At 41.6% G+C, this 21,011-nt stretch overlaps 1 protein-coding gene and 1 pseudogene across 2 annotated transcripts in view; one reads left to right on the top strand and one right to left on the bottom strand.

Moving 5' to 3' along the window:
- Positions 1-17,001, bottom strand: part of SEH1L (SEH1 like nucleoporin) — a 61,994-nt gene extending 44,993 nt beyond the window's left edge. For both annotated transcript variants that reach the window (XM_054587320.1, XM_054587321.1), the window contains exon 1: positions 16,762-17,001. In XM_054587320.1, the coding sequence (XP_054443295.1) occupies positions 16,762-16,872 (111 nt within the window). In that variant the 5' untranslated portion in view covers positions 16,873-17,001. The remainder of the gene's footprint in view (positions 1-16,761) is intronic.
- LOC129081694 (proton-coupled zinc antiporter SLC30A2-like) lies at positions 7,567-8,665 on the top strand (annotated as a pseudogene).
- Positions 17,002-21,011: the final 4,010 nt, after the last annotated feature.

Here is a 21,011-nt window from a genome sequence, read left to right on the forward strand (position 1 = left end):
GCAGAGAGGACCCTCAGCAAGGCAGCAGTTGGTGGATTGAGGGTCCCACATTTGTGTGCAGATAAACTAGGAGGAACAACAGGGGAGCGAGACAGACTCTGAATCCCAGGGTTCCAGTGTAGGGAAAACAAAGTCTCAAAACCTCTGGAGGTAAAAACTTGTGGTAGCTGCAGTGGCAGGAGAAACTCACAGCCTCACAGGAGAGTCCGTTGGAGAGACCCTCAGGGTCCTAAAATGTACACAAACCCATCCACCCAGAAATAAGCACCAGAAGAGCCCAATTTGCTTGTGGGTAGCAAGAGAAGTGACTGAAAGCTGTGACTGAAAGCCTGCCGAGAGCTGAGCAAGCAGCATTGTTCTCTCTCTGACTCCTCCTCCACACAGGGCGTCATAAGGCAGTGACCTGGGTTGCCCTGTCCTGGCAAATAAATAACACTCTGCATCTCCCAATGTAGCAGCCGCGCTGAGACAAAGAAGTATGGTCCAAATGAAAGAACAGATCAAAGTTCCAAAAACAGAACTAAATAATGAACAGATAGTCAACCTATCAGATGCACAGTTCAAAACACTGGTAATCAGGATATTCACAGATATGGTTGAGTATGGTCACAAAATGGAGGAAAAAGTGAAGGCTATGTAAAGTGAAATAAAGAAAAATACAGATAACTAACAATGAAGGGAAGGAAACCTGGACTCAAATCAACAATGCGGAGCAGAAGGAAGAAATAAACACTCAACCAGAACAGAATGAAGAAACAAGAATTCAAAAAAATGAGAGACTCAGGAACCTCTGGGATAACTTTAAACATTCCAACATCCAAATCATAGGGGTGCCAGAAGGAGAAGAAGAAGAGCAAGAAATGGAAAACTTACTTGAAAAAATAATGAAGGAGAACTTCCCCAATCTGGTGAAGAAAACAGACTTTTAGGAGATCCAGAGAGCCCAGGGAGTCCCAAAGAAGTTATTACATTACTCAAGGTTAAAGATAAGGAGAGAATCTTAAAAGCAGCAAGAGAAAAGGAGGCAGTTCTCTACAAAGGACTTCCCATTAGACTATCAGCTGATTTCTCTAAAGAAACCTTGCAGGCTAGAAGTAAATAGAAATATTCAGTCATGAAAGGCAGGGATCTATACCCAACATTACTGGATCCAGCAAAGCTATCATTTAGAATGGAAGGGCAGATAAAGTGCTTCCCAGATAAAATCAATTTAAAGGAATTCATCATCAGCAAACCCTTATTATATGAAATATTAAAGGGACTTATCTAAGACAAAGATCAAAAACTATGAAGAGTAAAATGACAACAAACTCACAACTATCAACAACTGAACCTAAAAAATACAGAAACAAAAACAAAGCCAACAACTTAGTTTCCATCTCACAGAAATGGAGATCAGTGGGGAGCGGAAAGGGGAAGCATGGGGGAAAAGGTACAGGGAATAAGCAGCATAAATAGTAGGTACAAAATAGACGGGGGGGGGGGGGGTGCCCGCGCACGCGGGCGCCAAGGGTTAAAGAATAGTGTAGGAAATGGAGAAGCCAAAGAACTTATATGTATGACCCATGGACATGAACTAAGGGACTGGGGTGGGAATGCTGGGGGTAGGGGCAGTGAAGGGCAGAGGGGAATAAAGGGGAGAGAAAAAAAATGGGACAACTGTAATAGCATAATCAATAAAGTATATAAAAAATAAGGATTAGAAAAACCACAATGAGATGCCACTTCACACCAGTCAGAATGGCCATCATAAAAAAACATCAACATACAACAAGTGCTGGTGAGGTTGTGGAGAAAATCAAATCCTAGTACACTATTGGTGGGAAAGCAGACTGGTGAAGTCACTGTGGAAAACAGTCTGGATTCCTCAAAAAGCTAAAAATGGAACTGCCTTTTGACCCAGCAATTCCACTGCTGGGATTACACCCTAAAAACCCTGAAATACCACCTCAAAAGAACCTATGCACCCCAACGTTCAAGGCAAAATTTACAACAGCCAAGTATTGGAAGCAAAAAGAAAAAAAAGATAAAAACATTAATTTGGTGAACAATGATTTTGCTTAATGTTGGCATATAAATTTCTGCCAGGACTGAATTATTTTGAAATCTCCTTTTTGAATTTTTTCAAAATAGGTCCCTAAGGAAAACCGCATAACATTAGCCTGTGCAGAACCATCTGTTTGGGGACCACACTCTTCCATTATGCTTGGCACATAGATTTCCCTGTTGTGGAATTTCTTTCTTCTTTATTTTGGGGAGGGGAGCACAATTTTCCTCTCGCCTCTCCTTTTCCATATTCCTCTTTTTCCCTGATACAAGTTGTAGAGGGAATAGAAAAAGCCCCTATTGCTGTAGATGCGCATGCAGCTTGGCACCTTTAAGCTCACCTGGTCACTTTTAGAAGCGCACACACACGCAGGAGCGCATATATTATATGATCCCAGTGGTTTTTATAGTCTTTACTGATAATGGGGTGTTCATGTTAGTCTCTCTTTTTGAAAACTCTATACATTAGGCAAGTAGCCAAGAGCCTTTTGTTTAGGTTTTTGTTTTGGTAAGTTAGTGGGGAAATGACATATTAAAAGGGGCATTTTCTCAAAGAACTTAGCTGAAAGTCGAATTTTCTTTTCCAACCAATGAAACTAAGTGGGTATCTCAGAAACTTTTGTTTTCTGTAAGTGGGTACTCCAATTCATCACTGAAGATGTGTCCAGGTAGCATTAGCACATTTTCTACACTTTTTAGAATTGTGGGCTGTACAGAGCGTTACTCTGATATTTGAATGATGTCAGAGAATGCTGGTGAGTTTAAAATTTTTATTTTAGGACTTATTTGTACTCTGAATTTTCAGAAATAGTCAAAAGAATAGCAGCAAAGACACAATATTTTCAACTTGAGAAATGCCTGTTATGGGTATTTTCCAAACTGCCCCTCATATGTACAGTTCAGTTTATCCACTGATGGTCTTGTTATTTTCTTTCTAGGTTCTTTGAGATAAAACCAACAGTGCCAGTAACAATGTGTCCACAAGCCTAACAGGATAGGAGAGAAACATACAGCAGCCCAACCAGTAGCAAAGGTACTGTGTTGCTAGTGAAACTGTAGTGTCATTTTTGCTGATTCTTTGTTGGGTTCAATGTGCTGATTAAGAAAAACCATCTTTCTGCTCTTTTATGGGAGGCAATGGTGACCAAGATATACTGACGAAGCAAGCTGAAGGACACAATCAAGGGATCTTGCACTCTTCACTTAAATATTACACATTTCAGGGGTTTCCAAGATGGCTGCAGAGTAGCTGGAAGTTCCGTCCATCTGCTCCCAGAGCCAAACCAGTTTGCAACTAAACCACAGAGCAATCAACTCAAAAATGCAGCTTAGTGTGAGTGAGAGTGCGTGTGAGTGTGAGTACAGATGAGTGTGCAGATGTGTGTATATGTGTGCAAGTGCCTGCAACCTGCGAGGGCAATGGGGGGCAGGTGGCCCAAGCTCTCCTGGTGGAGATGCAGCCAATCTGAGGAAATTAAAATTTCCTCCTCAGGAAGAAGCCACCCAAGCAGCTGCTACTCTCTTTCTCTGGACTTATGTCTGGCCCTCCATCCCAGGAGCCACTGGAACGACAAATGGGATAGTCTTACTGAGGAAGCTGTGGTTCAGCAGAGGAGCCAGGAGAGCCAGGGCAGACGTGGTGGTTGGGGTGGCGTTGGCTTTAAAGACTACAGCAGGAACACAGCAGCGAGAGCCTGAGGCTGAGACTCACTGGAGGGAGCAACACAAGCATCCTGCCACCATCCAGTGATATGGTTTTGCTGCTGGACTCTTCCCTTCCTTCCTCCACCCCATCAGGATGATGAGAGACTTGAAAGAAGAAAATGCATACAGGATATAATCCACTGATTTGGGAGAGAGCGGGGAGAGGCAGTGGTGTGAGAGAGAAGTAAGGATAGGTGGCCTCCTGTACATGCCCCCACTCGGGAACCAACCCACACCTAGAAGCCCTCTCAAGGCAGAGGTGGACGTGGTAGGGGTTGAGCCCCTTAGTCCGACAAATGGAAGAAAGTTCCCATTAGCAAATGGACGAATAAGAATCAGGACCCAAATACAACAGGAGTCCACCCATGCAAAAGACATTCCTAGATCATCCAGATCAAGAGATCAAGGAGTCTGAACCATGAGGGCTCTCTGCTCTGGCTGCATATGAAAGCTGGAGACAAATCCACCATCTCTTTTTTTTTCCTTAAAGGGGCAAAGCACGGGCTTTGTGTTTGCAGCTACCCACTTTGGGCCTCAGAGAGGGGAGGGTGGCATGAACTGGAGTCACATGAGGAGAATCTGGAGTAGGAAGGAGAATCTGGAGTAGGAGGCACTGAGGAGTCTTGGGAGAGTAGCTACGGGATTCTGGGGGCCCAGATATACATGAGCTCCACAGCAGCCACCTTTGTTTCTTGAGAAGAGCTAGACCCTCCCAGGGGAAAATTAATTGCCTTATCCTGTGGGATAAGGCTCCCCCCACCAGAACCTCTGAAATCCTGTTTGCTCCACTCAGCAACCTTTTTTGTTCTTTTTTTCAGTTTTGCTCTGTCTTGGTGGTACGCCTTGTTGGCTTTTTTTTTCTTTTTTCTTTTCTCCCATCCTGCATCTTAACCCCTACTAAGGAGACAGCAACATAAACACACTCGGGGTCATCAGAGACTGGCAGTAGAGAGCAGCCAATCCATACTTTATTCTAGGAAACAGACTGGTGCTTCCCCCTCACGAGAGAGCCACAGGAATACCCTCCTGGCATCTGGCAGACCTAAAATTTGGGTTCTGAAAGTCTACTAGGGGCCCCGCCCTGCCGAGTACAGAGAAATAATCCCAGACTTAGACTACTGGCTGGAGGTAGGGGAAACATACCCACCATCTTCCCTGTAGTCTAAAAGGCACCTGCCACAGAAGATTCAGGAATCACAGCCCCCTGTTTCCACCAAAAGCCCTCTCATAAACAGTCGGGTCTGGAACTAGCCTAAAATTGACAGCAGAACAGCAGGCAGAGACAGGGAAGAGGCAGATTCTGTGGTGACTTGGGACATTTCCTGATACATCTGGGGACCCAGTAATGATAAAAGCCAGCTTTGCAGAGCAGCTTGTCCCACCCTGGAAGCAGACAAGCCCAGAGAATTCAGCCACAAACTGTGGATCACCTGTAGCTTCAAAAAAGCAGCCATGGCCCAGACATGGACAGCCCCTGACACTGACTTACACCAGACTCAGATATGAGAGCAGTACCCAAAGGGAGACACCAGAAGACAAGCTCTAAATTGCACTGAGACAAATCCACTTGATTCTTTTCATTACCTTAGCTTTTTTTAACTTTCCATAGCTTTTTTATCTTTTTATCATTTTTTCTTTTATTTTTGGTGCTCTAATTTTTCTTTCATATCTTCTATTCTACTCTTACCTTCGATTACTCCACTGTTCTCTTCTTCTCTCCTTTTATTATTTTTGTTACCTTTTCTGCGTTCCTTTTCCCTGTTTTCCTCTTTCAATTCATTACGAGTAGTTCTCTTTCCCTTTCTCCTCTCATAATCACTTACCTTTCCTCTGGTCTTCTCATATTCTTTTCCCTTTTCCCCTTTCTTTACTATTACACTGCACTTCCACTGTTATTATTTGTTCTCTTGTGGTTGATATTGCTGTGGTGGTTGGGGGAGGGGCGGCCTGCTTGTTTTGGTAGTGTTTTTGTGATGTTATGCTTTGTTCTGCCAGCTCCTATACAACAGTGTAGAACACATGGTGGAGATAGTGCCTCTTAGCCAGCCAAACGGAGGCGAGTTCCCACCAACAAATGAGCCAATAATAATCAGTACCCAAATACAACAGGAGAGTCGACGTAACCCACACAGAGGTCACTCCTAGAGCATCCAGATCAGGAGATCAAGGATTCTGCATCACTGGGTCCCACAGGACTCCTAATACACTAGGCTACTCCACACGACAGGGAGTCAAAGCAAATCAATCAAATACACAGAAACAAACACAAGGAAACAACTAAAATGAGAAGACAAAGAAACAACCACCAAATGAAAGAAAAGAACTCTCCAGAAAAAGTGCTAAGTGCAATCAAGGCAAGCAATTTATCAGACATAGAGTTCAAAGTAATGGTTCTGAGAATATTCAAGGAACTTAAGTGAGAACTACAAGGAAAATAAGAGGGACCAACATCAGCATGAAAAAGGACACAGAAACCTTGAATAAGAACCAACTGGAAATGAAGAATGCAATATCTGAAATGAAGAAGCAACTCACTAGGAGAAGTTAAAAGAAGGCTAGATAAAGCAGAGAGGATTGCATCAACCAATTGGAAAACAGGGTAGAAAAAAACACCCAGTCAGAGCAACAAAATGATAAAAGACTCAAAAAGAACAAGGGCAGTCTAAGGGGCTTTGAGACAATATGAAATGTAACAACATTTGCGTCACAGGGATACCAGAAATATAAGAAAAGGGGCAAGGGATAGAAACCTGTTGGAAAAAATAATGACAGAAAATTCCCCTAACTGGGTGAGGAAAAAAGTCACTCAAGTCCAGAAAGCACTGCACATCCCAGTCAAGATGAACCCCAAGAGGCCTAACTCCAAGACACATTACAACCAAAATGGCAAAATGTTAAGACAAAGAGGGAATCTTAAAGGCAACAAGGGAGAAACAGCTAGTAACATGCAAGGGAGTTTTGATAAGGATACCAGAAGATTTCTCAACAGAAACATTATAAGCCAGAAGGGATTCGCAAGAAATATTCCAAATGCTGATAAAGCAAGGACCTACAACCAAGGCTATTCTTTACAGCGGGGCTCTCATTTAAAATGGAAGGTAAGATAAAGAGCTTCCCAGACAAAAGAAGACTGAAAGACTGAAAGAGATGCAAAGGAACTGCTTTAAGAAGAAAGGTGGAGGAGACACAGGTACAAAGGGAAAAAATGGCAGTGAATAAGTACCTATCAGTAATAACCTTAAATGTAAATGAATTAAATGTTCTAATCAAAAGACAGGGTAACTGATTGGATAAGGAAACTGCATATATGCTGTTTACAAGAGACTCACCTCAGAACAAAAGATATGCACAAGCTGAAAGTGAAGGAATGGAAAATAATATTCCATACAAATGGACATGAAAAAAAAAACTGGGGTAGCCATACTTATATCAGACAAAATAGCTTCAAAACAAACGCCATAACAAGAGACAAAGAAGGTCACTACATAATACTTAAGGGAGTAGTCCAACATATGAGGATATACTCTTACAAACATATATGCAACCAATACAGGTGCACCTAAGTATATAAAGAAAATACTGGAGGACTTTAAGAAAGAGATAGACAGCAATACAATCACTGTTGTGGATTTTAACACCACTCTGTCAACAATGGATTGATCTTCCAATCAAAAAATCAACAAAAACATTGCAGAACTGAATGACAGAATTGAATGATATTTATATATAAATATCAATTTATAGAACATTTCATCCCAAAGAAGCAAAAACACACTCTTCTCCAACACACATGAATCATTCTCAAAGACAGACCACATGGCCACAGATAGGCAGCATCTGTTGGATGCCAGGCCCAGAGCCCAATCTTACACAGAATCGCTGTGGCAGGATGGGGCTGGCTGGATTTCTGTGTCTCCACCTGACTCAGAGTTGCCATCCACTGAGCTGGCCATGGGGAACAACTATTACTGTCATGCCCAGAAGGGTCCTGGCAGTCACTGTGACCCCAACAAGGAGCAGGCCTGTTGCCAGCTCTATGTGACCTCTGCCATCTGCCTGGTGTTCATGACTGGAGAAATCATTGGTGGGCACCTAGCATATAGCTATGTGATCATGACCAATGCAGCCCATCTACTCATTGACTTTGCCTGCATGCTCATCAGCCTCTTCTCTCTCTGGATGTTCTCCTGGCCAGCCACCAAGACCATGAACTTTGGCTGGCAGACAGCTGAGATCCTGGGAGCCCTATTCTCTGCACTGTCCATCTGGGTCATGACTGGTGTACTGGTGTACTTGGCAGTGGAGAAGCTGATTTCTGGGGACGATGAGATCGAGGGGAGGACCATGCTGATAACAGTGGGCTGTCCTGTAGCCATGAACATCATAATGGGGTTGACTCTTCACAAGTCTGGTTACAGCACAGCCACAACCATGGATATAGCCATGACACCTGCCAGCAGCAGGAGAATCCCAGTGTCTAAGCTGCTCTTACCCATGTGATAGGGGGCATCCTGGTCATGGCCTGTATTTTATACTTCAAGCCAGAGTACAAGCATTTAGACCCCGTCTGTACCTTCCTCTTTTTCATCCTGGAGACACCCTTGATGATCCTGAGAGACATGATCATGGTGCTAATGAAAGGGACCCCTAAAAGTATGTACTTCACAGATGTTCAAGATCTGCTGCTGTAGGTGGAAGGGGTGGAAGCCCTGTACAGCCTGCATATTTGGGTACTGACTGTGGCTCAGCCAGTGCTGTCTGCCCACATCACCATCACTCAGAACACAGATCAGCCTGAAGGCAGCCAACACTCGCCTACAAGGGGAAGCTCCACTTTCACACCATAACTGTCCAGATCGAGGACTACTCTGAGAACATGAAGGACTGTCAGGCATGGCAGGGCCTCTCAGCCTGACTGTCTGGCCAAGTGCCAAGTGGAGCATGGCCAGTACCTGCAAATGGCGGGCTGAGTGTCCCTCAAGCCCAAACAGGACTCTTTACCTTAGTTGTGTTATAAACCAGATATCTCTCCTGATCTTAGCTCCATGTTCAGTGTGGAGGAGCCTTGCCTACTCCAGGAATGAGGTTCTTCCCTTGCCTCCACCATCTGACTACAGCTAGCCCCAGGATGAGAACTCAGCCAGAGTAAAGCTAGTATAACCTGACTCCTCCCGCTGCTGGTCAGTTCCTGTCCAGGCTGGGTTTGGGCCTAATCCTCAGCCAATGCTGTCTTACCACCAGCCTAAGGGAAAAGAAGTGAGGCACAGTGAGGGATGCAGGAGGAGAGCCTGGCTTCAATGTCCCCTGCCTACATGCTTCATTTCCCTTCTTCATTCTGTCTGGCCTTTGCCTTCTGTAAAGAAGCCTGGGAACAGGGACCCCTCCTTCTACCTCTAATAATGATCTGATCTAAGGAGGCCACAGCGGGGTTTAACGATTTGTGAGACAGGATAGTGAGCCAGGACAAGTGGATTAGGGAAACTGAAATAGATAGTTAAATGGCCAGGACATTTACAGCCATCTAGTAAATCACGAAATCCTATCTTCCCTAACCAAGGATGCTTAAGAGTAAATGGCTTATACTTCTCTCCTACAAGAGGATAAATAGCTTAAATCACCCTACTCAAGGAGGTAGGTAATAAAAATCCAATTAGTGCCATTTGTGCCAACCACACCCAAAGTCATGGGACTCAATCTCATTTTGGTGCATCACCATAAAGTTGGTGAATATTCTTCTGAGATCCTCACCTAAGATCTTTCCTAAATTCCCCTAAACACCCAGCATTTAAAGCCCTCAAGACAGCCCTGCCCCGCTGGCTCACTTGGTTGGGGCATCGCCCTGCACACCAAAAGACTGGCAGCTCAATTCCTGGTCAGGGCACAGTACCTAGGTTGTGGATTTGATCCAACTGATGTTTCTCTTTTACATTGGTGTTTCTCTCTCTCCCTTCCTCTCTCTCTAAAATCAATAAATATATTTTGAAAATTTAAAAAGAAAGCCACCCTCAAGATGAAAAACCAGTGTGCCTGTGCCATTCCCTTCCCCTTCTTCTTCCCCCCAGGTGCATTACCTCTGCCTTTCTCCTAAGCTCCAAGGGTCCTTCTACTACATCTGTTAACTTTCTAAATAAGCTTTCTCCTACAATTGGGGCGGGGGGGGCCGGGGGCGGGCAGGCAGCGCAGAGATAGACCACATGGTAGGACACAAAAAAAGCCTGAACAAAATCAAGAAATTTGAAATCTTATTAAGCATCTTCTCAGGTCACAATGGCTTGAAACTAGAAACCAACCTCAAGAAAAAAACTACAAAATACTCAAATACATGGAGGCGGAATAACATGTTATTAAATAATGAATGGGACTCCAAGGCCAAGATGGAGGCATAGGCAGTTACGCTTTGCCTCCTTGCCCAACCAAAAGAAGGACAACAACAAATTTAAAAACAAAAAATAACCAGAAATGCCAGAAAAATCAAACTGTATGGAAGTCCAACAACCAAAAGAAGGGGCTGGAAAGAAGTATTCAAAGTCATGAAGGATAAGGACCTACATCCAAGACTACTCTATCCAGCAAAGATATCATTTAATATGGAAGGGCAGAGAAAAGTGTTTCCCAGACAAGGTAAAGTTAAAGTAGTTCATTATCACCACGCCCTTATTATACAAAATGTTAAAGGGACTTATCTAAGACAAAGAAGATGATCAAAAACTATGAACAGTAAAATGACAACAAACTCACAACTATCAACAACTGAACCTTACACACAAACACACACACACACACACCACGCTCCCCCCCCGCCCCCCGTGCCCCCGTGCCCCTGCAAGCAAACAACTAGAACAGGAACAGAATCACAGAAATGGAGATCAGACAGGAGGGGGAGGGGGAAGAATGGGGAAGAAGGTACAGGGAATAAGAAGCATAAATAGTAGGTACAAAATAGACAGGGGGAGGTTAAGAATAGTATAGAAAATGGAGAAGCCAAAGACCTTCCATGTGTGACCCATGGACATGAACTCAGGTCGGGGGTGGGAATGCTCATGGAAGGAGGGGTGCAAGGCAGAGGGGAATAAAGGGAAGGAAAAAAAATGGGACAACTGTAATAGCATAATCAATAATATATGTATTTTAAAAAAATAATGAATGAGTTAACAATGAGATCAAAGCTGAAATCAAAAAGTTACTGGAAATAAAATGAACACACAGCTACCCAAAACCTATGGGACACAGCAAAGGCAGTCCTGATAGGAAAGTCCATAGCAATACAGGCCTACCTAGAGAAGACAGAAAAATCTCAGATAAACAGTCTTATGCTACATCTAAAAGAACTAGAGCAACAACAACAACAAAACAAACAAAGCCCAGAGCAAGCAGAAGGAAGGAAATAACCAATATCAGAGCAGCATTAAGTGATATAGAGACTGAAAAAACAATTCAAAGGATCAATGAATCCAGGAGCTGGTTCTTAGAAAAGATGAACAAAATTGACAAGGCTTTAAACCAGACTCATCAGGAAAAAAGAGAGAGGACCCAAATAAAATCAGAAACTAAAGAGAAGTTTCGACTGATACCACAGAATACAAAGGATTGTAAGAAATTACTACAAACAACAATATGCCAAGAAATTGGACAACCTGGGCTAAACAGATAAATTTCTAGAAACATACAGTCTTCCCAAAACTGAATCAGGAAAAAGCAGAAAACCTGAGTAGACTGATAACAACTAGCAAAATTCAAGCAGTGATCCAAAAACAACCAACACACGAAAGGCCTGGACCAGATGGCTTCACAGAGGAATTTTACAAAACATTCAAAGAACACCTACTCTTCTCAAACTATTCCAAAAATTTCAAGAAACGGTAAGACTCCCAAACTCCTTACAAAGCCAGAATTATCCTGATCCCCAAACCAGGTAAAGACACAACAAAGAAAGAAAACTACAGGCCATTATCTCTGAGGTACATAGATGCTAAAATCCTCAACAAAATACTAGCAAACTGGATCCAACAATGCATCAAAAAGACATACATCATGAGCAAGTGGGATTCATCCCATGGATGCAAGGATGGTACAATATTTGCAAATCAGTAAACATAATATATCACATAAACAAAATGAAAGACAAAGATCACGCGATCATATCAATAGATGTAGAAAAAGCATTTAAAAAAATCCAGCACCCATTTATGATAAAAACACTCCACAAAGTGGGAATAGAGGGAGCATACTTCAACATAATAAAGGCCACATATGAAAAACCTACTGCCAACATCATACTAAATGGGCAAAAACTAAAAATGTTCCCCTTAAGTTCAGGAATAAGACACGGGCGTCAGCTTTCACCACTCTCATTCAACCTAGTACTGGAGGTCTTAGCCACAGAGCCAAGACAAGAAAAAGAAATAAAAGGCATCCAAATTGGAAAAGAGGACGTATAACTGTCGTCATTTGCAGACAACATAATAGTGTACATAGAAAACCCTATAGGCCCCATCAAAAAACTACTCGACCTAGTAAGTGAAATTTGGCCAGGGAGCCAGATAGAAAGTCAATATTCAGAAACTGGTGACATTCTGAACACCAATAATGAACTATCAGAAAGAGAAACTAAGGAAAAAAATCTCATTTACTATAGCATAAGTAAATAAATAAATAACATGCCTAGGAATAAATTTAACCAAGGAGCTAAAAGACCTCTACTTGGAAAACTATAGAACACTGAAGAAATTGAGGAAGATACAAAAAAAAATGGAAGCATATACCATGTTCATAGATTGGAAGAATTAACATCATTAATTGTCCCTACTACCCAAAGCAACGTAGAGATTCAATACAATTCCTATTAAAATACCAATAGCATATTTCACAGATCTAGAACAAATACTTCAAATATGTATATGGAACCCAAAAAGACCCCCAATAGCCTCAACAATCTTCACAAAGAACAAAGTATGAGGGATCACAATACCTGATATCAAACTTATACTACATGTCCACTGTAATCAAAACAGACTGGTACTGGCATAAAATCAAGACACACACATGAATGGAACAGACTAGAGAGCCCAGAAATAAACCCATGCCCCTATGGTCAATTAATATTTGACAAAGAGTCGTCAATGAAAATGTATGAAGGACACATGGACAAAGCCAAAGGGGGTAGGACAGAAGGTGGGAGGTGGTGATGGGTGGGGCAAGGGGCAGTCATGGGGGAAAATGGAGACAGCTATACTTGAACAATAAAAAAAGTATTTGACAAAAGTGGCAGAGCATAAAATGGAGTAAAAATAAGCTCTTCAATAAATGGTGTTGGGAGAACTGGACTGGTACATGCAAAAAAAAAAAAAAAAGACACTAGGCCCCCAACTTACACCATACACTACAATAAACTTAAAATGGATAAAAGACTTAAACATTAATTCATGATACCATAAAAGTCCTAGCAGAAAACAAGGCAGTAAAATTTCAGATATTCCACATAGCAATATTTTTGCCGATATATCTCCTAGGGCAAGGGAAATAAAGGAAAAAATAAGCAAATGTGACTACATCAAATTAAAAAGCTTCTGCATGGCTAAAGAAACCATCATCAAAATGAAAAGGGAACTGACTCAACTGTATGGAAGAACGTATTTGCAAATGATACATCGACAAGGATTTAATCTCCAAAATATATAAAGAACCCATACGACTCAACACCAGGAAGACAAACAATCCAATTTTAAAATGGGCAAAGGACCTGAATAGAAACCTCTCCAAGGAGGACATACAGATGGGCCACAGACATATGAAAAAATGCTCAACATCACTAGCCATCAGAGATGCAAATTAAAACCACAATGAACTATCACCTCACACCTGTCAGAATGGCTATCATTAGTAAGTAAAGAACCAACAGGTGCTGGCAAAGATGTGCAGAAAAGGGAACCCTAGTGCACTGTTGGTGAGGATGCAGACTGGCACAGCCACTGTGGAAAACAGTACAGAATTTCCTCAAAAAATTTAAAATGAAACTGTCTTTTGACTCAGTGATTCCACTGCTGGGATTATACTCCAAGAATTGTGAAACACCAATTCAAAAGAACTTATGCACCCCTGTGTTCATAGCAGTGCTACTTACAAAAGCCAAGTGCTGGGAACAGTCTAAGTGCCCATCAGTAGATGAATGGATTAAAAAACCGTGGTACATTTACACAATGGAATACTACGCAGCACAAAGAAAGAAGGAATCCCTACCCTTTGCTACAGCATGGACAGAACTGGAGACTATTACACTAAGTAAAATATGCCAGTCAGTGGAAGACACATACCACATGATCTCACTTATAATAAGGATCTAATGAACAAAATCAACTAACAAGCAAAACAGAACCATAGACGTGCTAAGACGGAACAGACTGACAGCTGCCAGAGGGTAGAGGGAAGGGGCATAATATGGTAAAAAAAGGAGGTAGAGGTTAGTCAAAGAACACCTATGAATGACCCATGGACATGGACAACAGTGTGGGAATGGTCTGTGGGAGCTGGAGGAGGTGGTCAGAGGAGGGCAAAAGAAGAAAAATTGGGACAACTGCAACAGAACAAGATTTTTTTTTTAAATATTACACACTGTCTAGTGCTCTGCTTCTAAGGATTTTAATAAAGGCTTAGGGTCATCTTGTCCTGCTGGAATTTGCTTTGAAGAGCCATAAACTTCCTTTTTTGTGAGGATCAGCTAGGCCAACAGGGATTAACTGCGACTCTGTCATTAATGATACTTCAGATGTTGACTGGCTATGTAAACTGCCTATCTCCTATGCCAGAGTTGTTTTTTCCTTTAACTAAATAAAAATCTGTAGATTTTCTCATCCCCCATCCCAGAAAGTAAAACAAAATAACATTTTTTGTTGTTTCTAAGATTTTAAAGTGGGAAATGGTGGTAGTATCCCAAATTCTTTATTTCAGAACACAATAGATTCCCTTAACATAGGCTCATATGCAAAACTATATTCTCTAAGCTCAGACATTGACTCCAAGGGTTTTGATCAATACTATAACAAACCTTTTTCCTTTGGCATGCTCTGATTTTTGTTTTTGGGGGGCACAGGGGCAGGGAAAGGAGAAAGAGTTGGAAAGGGATAGAAATAGATGTGTGTATATCTGCGCACAATGTCCACCAGTGTCAGTGCCTGCCTGAGTTAGGAAAATGACATTCCTGGTTCTGTATGGGAAGGATGTAAAAAGCAGTATGAAACATTACCTCTCATTTTGTTTTAGATTACAGACTAATGTTAACTGTTCTCAGAACTTGATTTTCTTTCCCAAAATTAAGTTTTTTTAATCTTTTAGATTTAACGAAGTATTGCTAACTGAAGCTAGTTTGACATAGAGAGATTTCAGACTGATGGAAGGTGTGTAGTCTGATTTAAAACCAAACTCTGAACCCTTTTAAAGAACAACAAATATTTTACATGTTCAAATAAGAAGTAATTCAAATATTCACTAATTTCTCTACTGGAATGAGCCTAACAAAATTATCCAAAATATATAAAAAGCTAAATTAAAGATCTTCATTGCAACACTAATTTAACAGACAAAACCTCCAAACTGAAAGATCTTCTAAAAGATTCAGTAGTAAGTGGCTACAAAAATAATGTACTGCCAATTCGGTTAATAGACATTAATGCAATATTCACAATAGCCAAAAAGTAGCTGGACGAATGGTTAAACAAAATGTGCTGTATACATACAACAAAATATTATTCAATCTTAAAAATGAAATTCTGGTGCATGTTACAAATATGAATGAACCTTGATAACATCCCTTGATAACACAAAAGAACAAATATTGGATGATTCCATTTATATAAAGTACACAGAATAGTCAAATTTACAAAGAAGTAATATTAGAGGTCACCAGAGATTGGGTGCAGATAGAGAGAGGGAGTTGCTAGGTACAGAATTTCTGTTTAGGATGAAGAAAAAGTTCTGGAGATGTACAGTGGTAATGGTTGCACAATGTGAATGTTGTGCTTAACACCTGTGAACTGTAATGTACACTTTAAAATGGTTAGTTTACCACAAACATGAATTTTTAAGTGATTCCAAAACTTTTACAGGTTACACCTCATTATTCGATGGATTTGGCAGCACTATCCTTTTTCAAGAAGGAAAACTCTCATTTGAAGGAATTACATGTATCAAACTTGACTATGTAAAACAAGGAAAAATACCGTCCTTCAGATTTTCAGTTACTCTGTAACTGCCGAGAATGCAAATAATTCACACTCCAGCTTTCATCTCTGACCCTGCTAAATCCCAAATATCACCCGCATTAACGATTATTCTGCCTATCAGAAAGGTATACAGAGGTTTACAGGAACTTTAAGAAACACACACAATTTCCCGATAATAAGTACAGAACTTAACTGAATGTAAATGGATTTATATTTTTCTTTCATCGTGAAACAACGTGCCTCCTATCTGAACACAAGGAGAGAACAATCTCCCCAGGTGAGGCCTGAGGCACACAGAAGTAGAGCACACAACCCTGAACTGACTGCCCCACAGGTCCCCATGGCACAGTCCTCTCAATAACCGTAGTAACTTAGGAGAGGTAAAGCCAGAACTCCGCGGACCGACAAACCTCTACAGAGAAATAAGCTGAAGAAAATGCCCGGTTCCTGCCCACAAGGACCCGACCCTCCGCGGGAAGTCCGCGGGCTCTCAGTGTCCCTCAGTGGCGGGAGCGCGCACGCGGCCAGGACGCGCGGCGGCTTTGCGCAAGCGCAGAGCCGTGCGGCCCAGGGAGGCCCCTTTGTCCCCTAAATAAGGGGTGAGAACAGCGGAGCAGACGATTTGGCCTGAGCGTGCCTGCCTCTCTCGTGGTCCTGGCCACCTGCCCGACAGCGCGCCTGAATATCGGAACTAATCCCGTTACTACCCGCTGGTTCCTCCGCTCAAACAGTGGGTCAAGCGCGCGCCCGCTCCCCTCTTTCCGGGCTCGGCCCCGCCCGGAAGCTACGCGCGCACCTTGACGCTCTGGTCGCTGGAGCAGGTCGCCATCCGCCGCCCGTGGAAGTCGAAAGAGACATCATGGATGAGGTCCTTGTGGTCTGCCGCGATGCTGCGTGCCACAAACATAGCTTCTGCCAGGCCCGAGCCTTCTCAGTCTGCCCCACCCGCCTCGGAGAAGCCACGGCGGCGCCCCTACCACAGCCCGCTGCAACCCCCCAAGCCCGGCGAGCAGGGAGCGTGCGGACGGCCAGCCCCCGAGCCCCGCCCCTCATCCCATCATGCCCCGGAAGGGCGCGTTGAGTGCGCCCAGGCCTCCTAAAGGGGACCAATGGTGGGGAGCGGCTGATCTCAGGGGTTGGGCTTTACAATGAAAGTGGAAAGTACTGTTTGCTGAAGTATGGAAATCAAGAAAAATGATAAAGTTAGAAAAATACCATCCCCACTCCTCCACGTTGAGTAAATATTGGTCAATGTTCCAATTTGTTTCCTCTAAGGGGCTGAGTTTTCAGAGTTAGTGAAGAAGATGGACTTGGCTTTGGTCAGGAATTGACATTTTAGTTGCTTCCAAGTTTTGGCAATTATGAATAAAGCTGCTATAAATATGTATGTGCAGGTTTTTCTGTGGACATAAATTTTTAGCTCCTTTGGGTATATAGTAAGGACCACAATTGCTGGATCATTGGCTAAGAGCATATTAGTTTTGTAGGAAATCACGAAACTGTTCAAAAGTGGCTGTACCATTGCAGTTCCACCACCCACGAATAAGAGTTCCTATTGCTCCATATTCTCACTACCATTTGGTGTTGTCAGTGTTCTGGATTTTAGCAATTCTAATAGTTACATAGTCGAATCTCATTTTTCAATTTGCATTTCCCTGAGAACATATGTGGAAAGTCTTTCATATACTTATTTGTCATCTGTACCTCTTTTTCCTATTTTTTAATCCGGTTATTTGTTTTCATTGTTGAGTTTTAAGAGTTCATTGCATATTTTGGATATAGTCCTTTATCAAATGTCTTTATGAACTGCTTTCTCCCAGTCTGTGACTTGTATCCTAATTTTTTGATCATTTCTTAAAATTACATAATTATTATAAGATTGTTTAAGAAGTGTTTTTAAAATACAGGCATATAGAGAGTAAAAAGTTAAAGTTCCCTTTTACCACACAATCTAATCTTCCTGCTCAAAGAATACAATTGTTAGTGTACACTCCTACATGTTTCTATAGATTTACAGGATACAAAACATTTGTGTATATCTAGAATCATAAAGTTTGGGTTTTTAAAAAATAAGTTTGCAAAATAAAATAAATTTATGAATACTATACCAATTTTTGTTCTTTAAAAAAATATCCAGTATGTCTTGGAGATCTTTCTACATGGGTCTAGTTCATTCTTTTTAACAGATGCATTGCAAAATATTATCAAAATGTAGTTTATTTAGTCTTTCTCCTGCTAGTGTACTAACATGTAAAGATCACCATAGGCATGCTTTATTTCTTTATTGATATAGGTTTTATTATGTGTGATTATATTTATATTTTCTTTTAAAAATCTATTTCACCAATATGTTTACTTTATCAACACAGAGTTATATATGGTAATTTCTAACAATTAAAAATATTTTCTTCATAATTGATGTAATTTTTTTTTGTTCCCACTGTTTTTTATCTCCTTTTTTCCTAACATTTTACTCTTTTTAATTAGGTAAAATATACATTTCAAAATCTACACATGTCATAAATATACAGCTCATTGAATTTTCACAAACAATATATCCATGTAACCATCATTGGATCAAGAAACAGAACCTGACCAGCACCCCAGAAGCTCTCCTTGTGCCCCTTTTGGTTATTATACCTCTGTCCCAAGGACAATTGCTGTCCTCATTTCTAACAACATATATTAATATGTGATGGTTAATTTTATATGTCAACTTGGGTAGGCTATAGTGCCCATTTGCTCTAACCCTGGTCTAGTTGTTTACATAACATTATTTTGTGGATGTGATTAATATTTACAGTCACTTAATTAAAAGAAATTATACTCAATAATGTGGAAGTGCCTCATGCATTTAATTAAAAGCTTTAAGAGCAAAGACTGAAGTTTCCCTGGGTAAAGAAGGAATTCTGCCTTAAGACTGTAATACAGAAATCTCGCCTGTGTTTCCAGCCTGCCAGCCTGCTCTATAAATTACAGACCTGCAAGCCCCCACAATCACATAAGTCAATTCCCTGAAATAAGTCTATATGTATACATGGTGTGTGTGTGTGTGTGTGTGTGTGTGTGTGTGTGTGTACATGTGTATCCTTGTTCTGTATCTTTGGAGAACTGTGAATGGTAAAGATTTTGATACCAAGAGTGGTTCCAAAGGAAGAGAACCTTATGGATGAATTTTCTGAATTGGTTCTGTGGTCTCTGCAATTGGTTCTCTAATCTGATTAGATTTGAGGCAATAATGATTTTATTTTCAGTGACAAAGTGGGCACCAATGTCCATGTCATTAGGAATGCCCAAAATTTCAATAGTGGATACTCCTAATCAAATATTTACAGGAAGAAGATTTTGAGTGGACATTTGGTATCCCAGAACATTTTTGTTAAACTAATGAGTATAATGAGATTAGCTTGTTACTCTTAAGTAAGGAAAGAAAAGGATGAACTTGAGACTTCAAAGTTCCAGTTTAAGCACCATATAATTGACTGGAAAATTTGTATGTTTGCCCTGAAAGAATTACTTGTTTCCTACCACCACAGGGCTGAGACTCCTGAAAACAAATCCAGAATCTCATCCTACAAATGGTTGAATTTCCAGCTTCACAGGGAACCTCTGCTATTAAAATAAGGGCATGGATTAGGAAAAAAGAAAAAATTCTAAAAATTAGGATGGTGACATATGGGCAGACCCTGACAAAGCTGGGGACATTGAACTTAAATTAAATTCTGGAAGTTTCCTTTGCTAGTAGAAGCAACCCTTTTACCCCCATCTGAGGACTTCACTCTGCTTTGCCTGAGGAACCTGTAATGGCCTCCTCTGAAGTAGTGGCTTTGCAAGACACTGCTGATTATTCTCCAGTCTCACAACAGGCACCTCTCTTTGCTTCCAGAACTATAGCAAAACCCAAGCCCCAGCAATTCCCAAAAGGTGAGATACAAAATTTGACTCCTGAAGAGGTGAACTATACTCTAAAAGAACTGCATTACATTTTTTTTCAATTTGTACAGACATAATTCTGGAAATACATGTGGAAATGTATTTTAAGGGTGTGGAATAATGGTGGAAGGTAACTTAAATAGGATCAGGCTGAATTTATTGATATGAACCAACCAACCAGAGATTCTGGATTCAATGTTGTAACTCAAGGGGTTAGAAAGAACCTAAATGGTTTATTTTGTTGGTTGGTTGGTTGGTTGGTTGGTTGGCTGAAATACTTTCCAAAAGTTGGCCTACACTAAATGAAGTTGAAATGCCAGACCTGACTTAATATACTCTAACAGAAGTTATCTAAAGGCTTATAGATCTTGAAGTGATACAGTAGATTTATCATGTAAAACCTTCTCACTCACTCTGGGAGGGTATAAAAGACATACTTTTCACCATGACAGAAATTTGTGAGGGGAGTCCCAATATCCTTGAAGAGCTCCTGTGGTCACTCTTCACGGTAGGTCAGGAATTACAGTAGGGACTGTTGCCACTGAACTGGGATTTTTAAATGCAATTAGAAAAATTGGATACCAGGGTAGCAGGATAATTGTCAAAGACAAGGTGTGCCCAATTACCATGGTCGACATCAGGTTCTAAGCAGTAATCGAAATAGTTTTACTGGCAGAGACCTATGACACTACCTAGGTGATCATGGTGTCCCTAAAAACAAATAGATGGGTGGTGTAGAAATTCACACTTGAGAGAGTCCCTGGAGGAGAGACCAGAGACGGGATTAACCCAAGAGTCCTGGAGCTGACTTCCTCCCATTTCCGTAGTCCCCATTTGGCGAGGGCAAACAACGCACCACAAAAGCCAAAAGCGGGGAAAATACACAATAGAAGACCTTAAACTGACCAGTGCTGCGGAGCTCACCAGCCAGGGGGGCCAGATGAGTACGCGAGGTCGCAAATAAGCACCCTGGTCTGGGGCAAGCACATGCAACCCCAGGCAGGCAGGGGATCCTGCCGCGCTGGGAGTGCGCTCAAGAAGCCCGCGTGAGAGTGCAGAGAGATCCCAAAAAATAGCCCAGCCCTGACCAAAGGGGTCACAGAGCTGCTCCAA

This window comes from Pteronotus mesoamericanus, unplaced genomic scaffold, assembly GCF_021234165.1.
Source record: "Pteronotus mesoamericanus isolate MK-2021 breed Mesoamerican mustached bat unplaced genomic scaffold, CSHL_Meso_final scaffold_118, whole genome shotgun sequence".
Classification (NCBI taxonomy): Eukaryota; Metazoa; Chordata; class Mammalia; order Chiroptera; family Mormoopidae; genus Pteronotus; species Pteronotus mesoamericanus.